General features: G+C 39.9%; 1 protein-coding gene across 1 annotated transcript in view; it reads right to left on the bottom strand.

Annotated features, from left to right (window-relative positions):
* Positions 1 to 1,639: 1,639 nt before the first annotated feature.
* The window catches only part of klf7b (Kruppel-like factor 7b), a 104,852-nt gene continuing 94,482 nt past the window's right edge, over positions 1,640 to 12,009 (bottom strand). The window contains exon 4 of the mRNA XM_038297466.1: positions 1,640 to 7,020. Within this exon, the coding sequence (XP_038153394.1) occupies positions 6,969 to 7,020 (52 nt within the window). The 3' untranslated portion in view covers positions 1,640 to 6,968. The remainder of the gene's footprint in view (positions 7,021 to 12,009) is intronic.

Genomic DNA, 12,009 nt, shown 5'->3' with positions numbered 1-12,009 from the left:
ATGAGAACAAGACATAATCTTCAGGATTGGCTCCATATGTTAATTTTTTTTATACCTCAATGTTTCCAAGTTGTTTGTATCGAAGATCTGTAAATGTGTTAGAAAAAAAAAAAAAAACTGGTATAATTTAGTGTATTAAGAGGTTGCAGACCCGTAATCTAGGAGATGTAGACTGTGACCCTTTCTTAATACAGCTGAAGCTTAAAGTGACGTACCTCAATTTCTAAATAATTGATAAATAAAAATTTGAAGGTAAAAGATTAAAATGTTCTGAGGAACCAATCAGCTAAGGTCTCTTTTGTCAGCACATATCATCAGAAGACATAAATTTAGTGTCACGTTTTAAATACAGTGAACAAAACAGGGGCCAGGATGAGTTCTACAGGGTCACCGGCCCCCGTTGGCCCCCCATCCAGAGCCGCCCCATGGCTGTTATTCTCCAAACACATCATATGATGAAATATCGTCTAAAACTATTATATAAAGATTCTCAAATAAAATCAAAGAAAGCGAGGGTGAAAAATATTGCAAATGTTTAACGGATTTTTTCCATTTTTACCAAATTATCATTTGGTTTGTTATGTTTGCAACGTGATAACGAGGTTAGTACAACAGAACTGCCTCAAGAATTCCCCAAGCACGGCCTTAAATGCTATTACACTTTTCCAAATAACATTCCCAATAAAGCAGGCCATGCATAAAGATAAACCTATTAACTTCAGATAAATAAGGTTCAAAACTTTCAGTAACAGAATAGGATTTTAATAACAACGCATTCAGACCATCCTTTAGAGTAAATACCTTTAGTGTATCATCAGATAAATTATTCTCCATTGACCTTAATCGATCTGTAAAAATGGTCAGCTATGACCACTCACATTGACATAGTATTAGATCCCACCTTAGCTCTACCTTTTAGATATTTTACTTCAAAAGACTGCAGTATGCTAAATGGATACCTTTAACTAAAGCTGCTGAAGCTGCTAGCGCCGCTACACTGCCCCCCTTCTAAGACCATGAAAACCTTATCTTACATTTATAAGCAATGATTTCAACTTCCGTTTACAGCAGATTGGAAGTGTTATGGAGAGTAAGAGCATGTCTGTAATTAAGATCTACTGGGATGGTCATGTAAGAAAAATAATCCTTTCCCTTCCATCTGTCTTTCGTTTTCTGCATCCCTGCCTCTAGGATCTTCTTACTAAATCTACTACATTCACAGCAGTTAACTTGCAAATATGCAAATCTTTGGGCAAAACTTGTAAAGTGTGCATTCAGCATTCCTGCAGCTGACAGTGCATGGAAAACTGCTGCGGACAGATAGGGAGAGGTGAGGATGGAGGGATGGAGGGAAACAAATTAGAATGGCACTTTTAATTGACAAAGATTAAACACCTGTTGGGACTTTGCAGAGAAATTCTCATTTATTTTATCTGTTATCAGAGAGATAAAGCAGAATATATTAATGCTTTTGACACTAATATGCAAAACAATCTGTAAAAGGCTGGTGACCTGTCCAGGGTGAACCCCGCCTCGCGCCCATTGACAGCTGGAGATAGGCAGCAGCACCCCTTGCGACCCCAGCAGGGATAAATGTGACGGAAAATGGATGCATGGATGGATTGAAAACAGATTTTTATTTTATTTAGTATTATATTTCTAGCGAAGTATCTTTCTGTATTAGGGTTTTTTTTGTGTGTTTGTGTTTAGAGGCTTTCTATCGGCTGCAGATCGGATCTATCCACTGGCTGTGGACAGCTGGAATCTGTGTGGCTTAAGGTTGCCCCCACTTTTTTTTTTTCTTTTTACCCAAATATGTTTCCCTGTGACCCAGAGCATTCTCATTAGCTCATCTGCAAGGAGTGCTGGGAGTTCTAATGCTAATCAGAGCTGTGCAACGGCAGCTAGCCGGCTCGAGCTTCACAGACGGCAGGCGACCCAGAGCCACACTGTGACAGGAAACCTGCTTTGACAGGCTAAGTCAGGAAGGTGATCAAATATAAAACCGTATCTGAAGTGACTCAGAAATCTGTCAAAGCTTGAGAAAATGTTCTATTTGTTTGTTTGCTATTTGGCAGAGCTGTAGTTTTAGTGGGGTCATTAGAATATGTTGTAACTTCATAGATATTAAAATGTCTAATTAAGTCAAGCCAATTAAAGCTAAAAATACCCCCCATTTTTAAAACTGTGAGGTGCATGACATGTGATAGGATTTCTCTATTTTTTTCTTTTTATTTGAAGTAGTAACCTCTGTGACATACATAAGTGGATAAAGTAAGAGCCACAACAAAATATAGTAAATACATCAATATTTTTTGGGGTATAAAAAAAGCAGAAATTCAACTCTGTTGCAAAGTTACACACTAGATAAGCAGTTGAAGCCACTGACAAATGGGTGATGTGTTCACAGTAAGCATGACGGGGTAAAAAAACAAAGAAACTGAACAAAAAACAGACATACACATTCAAGCCATTAAAAGTCTCACAAAAGTGCAACAATCTCCATTCGTCATGATTGTACATCCCGTAAAAAAAGCTTCGATCCACATCTCTATGCGTAACAGAAAAAAGAAACGGAAAGATTAAAAACTAAAAGATTTTGTTCTGACTAAATCGAAAACATGAGCTGCTTTTTCAGACATTCATGATAAAATATTTGCACCATCTTTCCAATCTTTGTTTTGTTGCAAAAAAAACAGTCCAGTTTCTTGTGCAGCTATATGCCACTAAAATTCAAATAATGCAGTGATGTTTTTTTTTACATGAGCTGCATTTTCATTTTAGTCTTTTTGTTAAGGAATTAATGGCTGCATGGTCATTTTTGTTTAATTTTTTCACCTCAAACTGGGTTAAATCAGAATTCTCTGGTTGTTGACATCTTGTGTAAAACCACAAAACTGAAAAAAAGGTGCACTTACTTTATACTCTGACTGTATCTAATAGACAGGAAGAGTTAGAGGAGAAAGCTGCCGTAAGATACACAGGACCGGTACGGAGGCGGCGCCCCGCTGATCTCCTCTGACCGAGGAGACTATGCCCATGGCTGAAGGGCAGTTCCATGCTGGAGGTTTTTGGTATTGATTGTTCAAAGCTGCACCATATACCCCCTTCTCTTCCTACCCTTGAGGGGGATTTTTTCACTGTTTCACCTAATGAATGCTGGCAAGGCCAACTGGCACAATGACTGGGCATGCTGGGATTTGAAATCCTCCACCAGCTTCAGGAACCTGCACCCTCACCCAACTGCATCAGCGAGCATTGGACTGTTTGCATGTGCTGCGGGGCATGTAGGTGTTGGTGGGCGGATGGAGCAGCCGTGAGAGCGTTGGCGTTGAAAGCTCGGATTGCAGGGCTTGTGTTGTTTTTCTTGCAACTACTGAGCAAAGAAAGCTTAAACTAAAGATTTGTATTTTCTCATATTCTTATGTATCCATAAAGAAATGTACATTCAGGTCAAAAAAAAAAAAAAAGTATAAGTGTGGCTCTGAAACCCCAGCAGGTGATCCGACAAATGCTACAGTTTTCCGACTGCAAAATTCATAATCTCATTGTTATTTATTTGGGTTTCTTAAATGCTAATTAAATGTTTCAAAAGCAGATAATTCTGCATAATTTAGGAGGAAATTTACTAAATTATGCTTTGACCACCGAGTTATGATAGAGAAACACTTGTGGATTTAACTGTTTGATAAAAAGCATACTTTATAGGCAGACTTAACTAATAGATTGTTAAAATTTCAGGCTCTAAGTGAAAGCGCAGAGATTTTTAAGTGAGGTTCTGTTAAAAAGCTTGGGTCTCATACTCAAATCAGAGGTCGGTTTCTTGTAACTGGATGTCTCCCCTACTCTACACACCTGAATCGAATGGCTAAAATAGCTCTCTAGCAGTAGTCAAGCTTTGCTAATGAGCTCATAGCAGAGTCCAGTGAGGTGAAGCAGAAATGCTTCTGGAATTTACAGGATTCAAATCCTTAAGGATTTTAAATGAGAACCTTGTGTTAAAAGGTTCAAATGATTCTTGTATAATTTCTCTGACCGGTGAGTAGAAGCCAGAAGCGTGTCCGAGAAGAAAAACGCCGACGTGGCTTAAAAAAATTATTTTTACTCCTTAAAATCACTTTTATATTTGCAGTGGGTGGTTAGCTATATATTCATATTAAAATATGAAAATACTTTGTTTAGTGATTTTTGTTATCCTACCTTAACTTTAAGTTACTTATTTCAGAAAATTGTAACAATCTGCATCCATGCGTCACACAGGATGATCATTGGTACCGTTTCGCCTTGGTGATTGGAGCGGGAAAGGGATGGTATAAGTCCAATTTTATCTGTTCTCTGGGATTAATTTAGCACTCCAAGCTCTGGGCTCAAGTAATCTGAGTTTATTCTAAGCGAAGAAACCAAGAGAGATAATTACTGAAGATAATTCCTTATAATCTTCGAACAAAACCTCACTTAAAATCATGCAGCAATTAACGACAGCTAAAAAATGAAATTTTTAACTTATTTCAATTCTTTACAGCTACTTGATTTGTACTAAATGAAGTTTTAATGATCTTCAGATGTATCCTCAGAGAAATTAACTGGTTATAGGTTGTTTTTTTTTATGTTATTCTTGATCATTTATTAGTTGAACTAGCTACTAAAACAATTGTACTGCTACTGTGGAAAATGTTAAGTTTAGTTTTGAGTTTCTGAATGATTGCTGCTCAAAATTTTTTTTGTTAAATCAAACCTGCAGTTGAGATTTAAAAAAAATAATTTTATATTTCTGTTGACATTTGGGGCTGCTGTTTTAAGAGACTCTCCCATGATCAATAAGCCTTTTTACAATATTTGAAAGAAGCAGCTGTTCTATTGCTTCTGGCTATAAATCCCACCATGCAGGATTCTTCAGTATTTCCACCTTTGTCGTTCCCCCTCCCGATAAAAAACACCGGCTGATACAGTTTGTTGCAATCAACGATGCAATCCGAGTCCTGGAGTACAATAAGTGATTAAATATGAGGCGCAAACTGTAGCGAGGGTTTCTGTGGGTGATTGTTGGAGCTGAGAACAAGCCGATTTCTCACTTCAAAGGATTTGGAATTGTTACCTCCAGCCGAGAGCTAAGATAGTCTTCCACTAAACAACAGTTGCTAAATTCCTACTGTGAAAAAAGATTTGGGAACAGAACATATAATTCCACAAAGAGAGTGTGTGTGGGTGTGTGTGTATCTGTCTGTGTTCATGAGCTGCAGTCGGTGTGTGTTTGCAATAAAGCCTGCCATGCTGTGTTTTGTTTTCCAACTCTTTTCATTAGTTCAGTAATTATTTTTCCATTTCTTATTAGTCTTATCATGAGAGGAGCCAGGAGCGTAGGAACTGCAGCGTGTTTGCGTGTGTTAACCAAGTATGTGTGCTTGTTCTGTATGCAAAGTGTAAAGAGAGAAAAAGCTGTTTTTGTGTTGTATTTTTAAAAGTCTTTTATGATTTTTTTTTATTGTGTTCCATTTTTCTTATTTTAGGCTGTAGAAAAAAAAGCACAGAGAACATAAAAAAGTAAGTGCAGTTAATGGATAAAAAACAGGCAAAGTAGTCGGGTCTGTTTGACCAGTTCTGTTCAGAACCAACTTGCGAATGTTGGTTGGCATCTTAAGTTCCATGTGAGTCAGCAAGGAGCAGCTCTTTAAGCCTCAGTTCTTGCCCTGCAGTGCTGCCTGGAAGATGGTTCCTCTGAGTTGGTGAAAACACACACGGATGACTTTCAGAATAAAAGAAATGACTCATGAATAGAAAAGGTTTGCCAGTTTTTAAGTCAGTCCACCCTCTTAGAACACAGGAGGTCATCCTGGGGGTTTGATTTTTAGCTGCATTGGGTTGCAGGGCAAAAAAGCGGCAGAGAAAACCTAAGATCTCTCTGCCTTTTGCTTTAATTTCAGTCCAAACACAACATACATCCTTTACTCTGAGCTGATACAGGTTTTTTTTCCCCATCCATTGGTTGCTCAGTCTGCAGAGTCAGTGCATATGGGGATAAAAACCCAAGAACGCTCTCCTTCGCTCCATACACATTCTGTTGAAGTCATCCCAGATTCTTAGTATTTCCTGTAAAATGTCAGTGAGCGCTGAATTTTCTCGAAGAGAAAAAAGCGCAAAAGTGTCATTCGTGTTTTTTTTTGTTTTTTTTTTTTTAATAATAAGAAGTATTATTGTTTTTTAAGTACAAAAAAAAGGAAGAAAGTGTCGCTGCGCATTTCTGTTGGATGGCCTGCGGAGGCGGCAGGCGTCTCGGTGAAGCTGAGAGATGCAAACTCCCTCTGGAGGAGAGCCTGAGAGCTGCAGCAGCATCTGCTGACCGATTTCCCACTGGCGCTCTGAAACGCACAGAAATCTGAGCCCCATTCGGGCGTCGATTGTCAGTCTCGATCCGCATGGTGTCTCTCTCACAGACGTTGCGTTGTTGTTGTTTTCTTCACATAGATTACAGAAGCTGAGTGCGGCAGATGATATTTCCTTATGTTTCATGTAGAAAAACAGCAAGAAAAAAGTTGAGTATTGGAAAGCACTGACTAAGTGAATATTTAAGAGTTTCCCCACTGGACTATTTCCTCACCAAAATGACTCAATAATGTAAACTGTTGAATACACAGAAAAAAAAAAGAAAATAAGGCGGCGCAGTGTTTCATCAAGCAATTTAAGCATGGTTTGGCAGTGTCCAAGACCCCCAAGCTGCATGAGAGCAGTGAGGGTTCACCGGGATGATGTAATAGAAGACGGATGTGCGAAGTGTGTACTACTGCAAAATGTGAATGTGTAATATCAAAGAAAAACAACAATCTAGCTACTCTTCTTCTCCTCCATTTCCCTCTTCTCCGATGATTTCATGAAGCTTTCTGAACGGTTTGTAGCTTCTCTGTCCATCCTTCTCTCTCCTGTCACACCTCCTCCACCAGTGGTCTTCCTCCTCCAGTCCTCTCCTGTTTGACCTAAATGTGCCTCTTCATGTGCAGAGCCAGGTGGTCCGATCGAGAGAAACACCTGCAGAATGAGGAAGAGAAAACAGAATGAGAAACCCTGCGTAAAGCATAGAAATATAGGAAGTACTGGAGTAAGGACAGAGAAGAATCATCCAATGAGGATTGAGCAGCAACCAATCTGACCTTTTTTAACTAAAAAATATTGATTTAAATTAAATTAGAAATGTATTTAGCCCAGAAGTCTGCTGATCAATGCCGAAAGATGGATTTTGGCTCAACCTGTGCCAAATGCCAGACCCTCTTAATACCCATTGGTACAGCATCATTTTAGCCAATTTTCATCCAAGGCTTCATAAGCTTTCTGACAACTCTATGCATTTTACCAAACACAGTTCTGTAAAATGGTAAATGTACTTATATAGCGCCTTTTCTCAAGTCAGGAGACTAGACCAAAGCGCTTTACACTACATTCATTCACCCATTCACACACACACACACACTGATGGTGGCAAGCTACATTGTAGCCACAGCTGCCCTGGGGCTCACTGACAGAAGCGGGGCTGCCGTACACTGGCGCCACCGGGCCCTCTGACCACCATCAGTAGACAATGCAGGTGAAGTGTCTTGCCCAAGGACACAACGACACTGAAAGTCAGAGCCGGGGCTTGAACCGTCAACCCTTCGATTTCAGGGCAGACTCCTACATCCAACGCCACTGTCGCCCCATAACTCGGATTTGTAAAGAATGCTCTCAGATCGTTGAGCCCTAAGATGTTTTGTAATATCTATTTACCTATAGTGCCTCGGTGCCTTTCATACGTTCAGTGAAAATGTATAATAGCCAAAGGATAGAAGTGCAGTTTTGTTAAACTATGGTGCAACTATAGTGGCTGGTTTGTTTCTCACTCCAGCATATGTAGACCCTTCTGAGGCTGTGGGCACAGTGATCTACCCCGGTAATAATCCTCACTGCCTGGTCTAATGGACAACCCCATCGCATACCTTCTCACTTCTTTTTACAAGGAAAAATATAAGGAAACCATAGATTTAGCCCATCTATTATCTCTCCATGTTGCAGAAGCTTCTTTTACATAAAAAACAAACAGATTTTGACAAAATTTTTAACTGTATTGTTTTAATATTGACAAAAAACTCAACTACTTTGAGTAATGAAACTTACTTTTAGAGTAACTAGTTTTTAAACACCAAAATGCTTTCTAAAATAGACACTAATATCTGCATTATAGAATAATTGTAGAATATGAATTCCTATTCATTTTAATGCTAAACTACTTTAAAATTTCAGTAAGAGCTTTGCACTTACAGTGAATATAGTCTACGGCCAAAAAGTAAAAATATACCGTTGATTTTTATTGAAAAGTAATTTTAGATCCAGTCAAAGATGGTTCTTATTTAAATAAAAAAACTAAAAAATTTTGGAGCTGAAACTGGGAGTAGAACGGGCAAATCTGTAATACAAACAAGTATGAAGATGATCGTCCTGTCGTTTTAAAACTACTATATTTGAACTGTCTTGCTTCATTATTTTACACAAACTACTCCAAGATCTAATGACAAGTAAAGTCGGATTCAGCCTCAGTGATTTCCTAAACATGACTCAATAATAGCTGTAAATCACAGTCAGACCTCCACAGCTCTGCAATCAGGCTCTCCAGTAAAATACAACTGCAGAGACTAATTAGATATGCACATTTAATACGAACGCTAACCCGGACAGGCAGATACTCCTCTCTCATGCTCAACCCTTTAAATGCAGTGCTGACTGCATTCGATGATATAAATCCATGTGCTTTTTATTTTAGTAGATTTACAAAGTCACATGCACCTCAGTTACATACAAAACAGCCACAATAATATTCAACACCAGTGATTTAACTAAAGGAGAAGTGCAACTGAGTGTGGGGGAGACCAGAGTGAGGAATTACAAATTCAATTTGCCAGAGGCTTAATTCATTTTTAATTAGTCGATCCTATTCTTTGTCTTTTTTGCCCATTTGTTCTTGTGTTTAGAGCTAGTTGATGTTCAGTCCATTTATGAGTAGACAAATAGATAAATACACAAAAGGAAAATTAATAGTTTAAAGCCTGGCTCTGCTGTGAATAATGTGCACCATTTTAGCCTTCAGATACTGCAAAGCAGCCTCAATTAAAACACTCCAGTACCACTGGGTGTCTGTTCTCACTGAGCTGCTCCAACTAAGACAGACTCCTTGCATCCAACAATTTGTATTGCTCTTGCTAATGCATGGCTTTTACCCAGCATCTTCTTTATGGAAACTGATCCAATGAAGCTCTCCACTCATTGCAGCAGAGTTATACTCTTCAGCATCAACTTGCCCCGGCTCTATGACTTTATGCAGCCTACCACTTCATGGCTGACTTGTTGTCATTCCTAATCCCCCGATCTGACATAACTTCACTCACTAGAATATTTAGTAGAAAAAAGTCCATACCTGTAACTCTTGCACAGGTGGCTCCCTGTCACTGTGCCTTGTTAAAATCTACTGATCTTCTGAAAGACACCGCTTCTAGAAGCAATCTGCACACCTGATGCTGAATCTCATACAGCTCTAGTCAGTGCTTGGAGTAAAGGCATATTGATGATGCTGTTACTTTACCTACAATGCAACACAGCAAACTTGATCAATTAATGCAACTCTTAAGAGCACACCCTCTGCTAAACAGAGCATGCTTTTATTAGATCAGATTTGTTTTGCTTCTGGGCATGGAAAGCATGGGTGCTGAGATGGAGACATATTTGGCTTTGATTTCCTAAGAAGGCGTAAAGTGGGCGGATGTTGACCACACTGACTGAAACCAACAGAGACAGAATGTCTGGACAGTCCTCCAAAATTCAACTAATGCAATTCTGATCCAATGAAGCTCCTAAACCCTTCCACAACAATGATTTGGATGCCAAGTTTATCATGAAATTACTCTTAACTTCTGTTATACCTAACTCCCAATCCTAAAATACTGTTGTTCTTTACTTTTATTATCATTCATATACAGGAAGTACAGTCAACGCTGGTCTAAGGTGAGGCTCCTGTTTAACTTTAGCAGAAAGTCTATTTTAGTTCTACTATATTACATAAAAAGTATCACTTAGTGTCAAACCTGCTTTACAGAATGTTGAAGCATGTTAAGGTGGATTTATTTATTATCATAAGCCCCATTTAAACTACCTTTTTGAAGCCGTGCCGAGATCGGCCCGAGAATGGTAACCGAGATAACTGTTGAGTGTAAAAGGGATGCCAAACTGAACCGGGCCGTGCAAGACACGACCAAACCACGCTAAACTAATACTAGCTCAACAGCAGGGCTCAGCGCGGTTCACCTCTGGCTCGGTTCTCAGATAACAGAGTGCATGAGCAGACCGGGTCATCTCCTTACAGTCAGCCTGAAATTTCAGACATTCATAAAAATACTAGATTCCCTACGGTGTCACATGATTTCCAGTGTTGATTCTGCTTAGTAGTGTGATGAAGCTCAACTCCTGTCATTATTTCCTGCATCTGTAAACCATGATTAGACTACCAAAAGCTGACTCTGTCAAGTAAATCCACCAAAGGCTGCCTTCTCTGCCTGACTGTCCACAAACAACGAAATATCACAACTAAAAACAAACTTCCTGAATGTTACAGGCGCCGCCATGTTGAGTTGCTTGACTCCCTCAACAGAGCATAACTACCATAGATCGTCACCAGGAGGTGAGGAACCGTGCAGGCGTAATGTGTAAATGGTCCTAAGGAACCAAGCTGGGCACAGTTAACTGATCCAAACTCGGTCCGAACTCGGCACGGATTGGTTTTCAGAGGGTAGTGTAGTGTAGGGTAGTGTAGTAAACTTTTTTCATTTGAGAATTAAACTCAAAACCACATCTAAAGTTGGGATAATAGGAAAGTCATCCCCATTCATTAACATTTTAGTTAATAAAAAGTGACTGCTGGACTTTGCATAATAATTGGTTAATTTAAGGATGCAGTAACTAAGTTACTAGGCAGAGTGGGGGTTGTTGCAAAACGTCACTCCCACTAAACACCGTGGCCAACCGTGTCCAGTTACGGGCCCGGCTGTGGTAACAGCAACTTCAAGAATTTCCGTCCATCCATCCATTTTCAGACACGCTTAATCCCAATTGGGGTTGCGAGGGGTGCTGGTGCATACCTCCTGCTGTCTACGGGCGAGAGGCGGGGTACACCCTGGACAGGTTGCCAGTCCATAGCAGGGCAACACAGAGACAAACAGGACAAACAACCATTCACACACACAATCACACCTAAGGGGACTTTAGAGAAGCTAATTAACCTAATAGTCATGTTTTTGGACTGTGGGAGAAAGCCGGGGTACCCGGATAATACCCACGCATGCTCAGGGAGAACATGCAAACTCCATGTGGAAAGACCCCGGGCCGGGAATTGAACTCAATTCGAACAGCAATTTCAACAACAGAAATATCATTAAAATTAATCTGTTTCCTCTTCTTTCTGTTTTGTAAATCCCTTTATTGTCCCAAAATGGGAAAATGTGTTCTCTGCATTTTAACCCATCCCCTTAGGGAGCAGTGGGCTGCCATTGTGTGGCGGACGGGGAGCAATAAGGGGTGAAGGGTTTTGCTCAGGAACCGGGTACTTGCAATCTTCCCAGAGCACAAGTGCACTGCTCTAACCCACTAGGCCAACACTCAAAACTTTAATGTCAGAAGTGGGATTCCAACCCACGCCTCCATTCGGAGACCAGAAATCCCACATTCACAGGAAGGAGTGATACTTGAGTCTGGTGCATTAGACCGCTCGGCCATCCTGACAACTTTTTTGCCATTTTGTGCAGACTAGATAAGTTGGCCTAAGTTGGTGGGTTGAAATTCACCAGAACTCTTTCCAGTCTGGTGCCTGACTTTTTGGCCTGTAAAATTCCTGGGTTTAATCCAGGGGGCCTCTGTTCTCGCACATCATCATGAATAACCACTTGACACATGCCATACTGCTGAGTAATCTTTAACACAACCACAAAAAAAACCCAAACGACT

This window comes from Cyprinodon tularosa, unplaced genomic scaffold, assembly GCF_016077235.1.
Source record: "Cyprinodon tularosa strain WSP-4 unplaced genomic scaffold, ASM1607723v1 ctg388, whole genome shotgun sequence".
Lineage (NCBI taxonomy): Eukaryota > Metazoa > Chordata > Actinopteri > Cyprinodontiformes > Cyprinodontidae > Cyprinodon > Cyprinodon tularosa.
The sequence above is the reverse complement of the archived record's forward strand: the minus strand, read 5'-3'. Positions and strand labels throughout refer to the sequence as shown.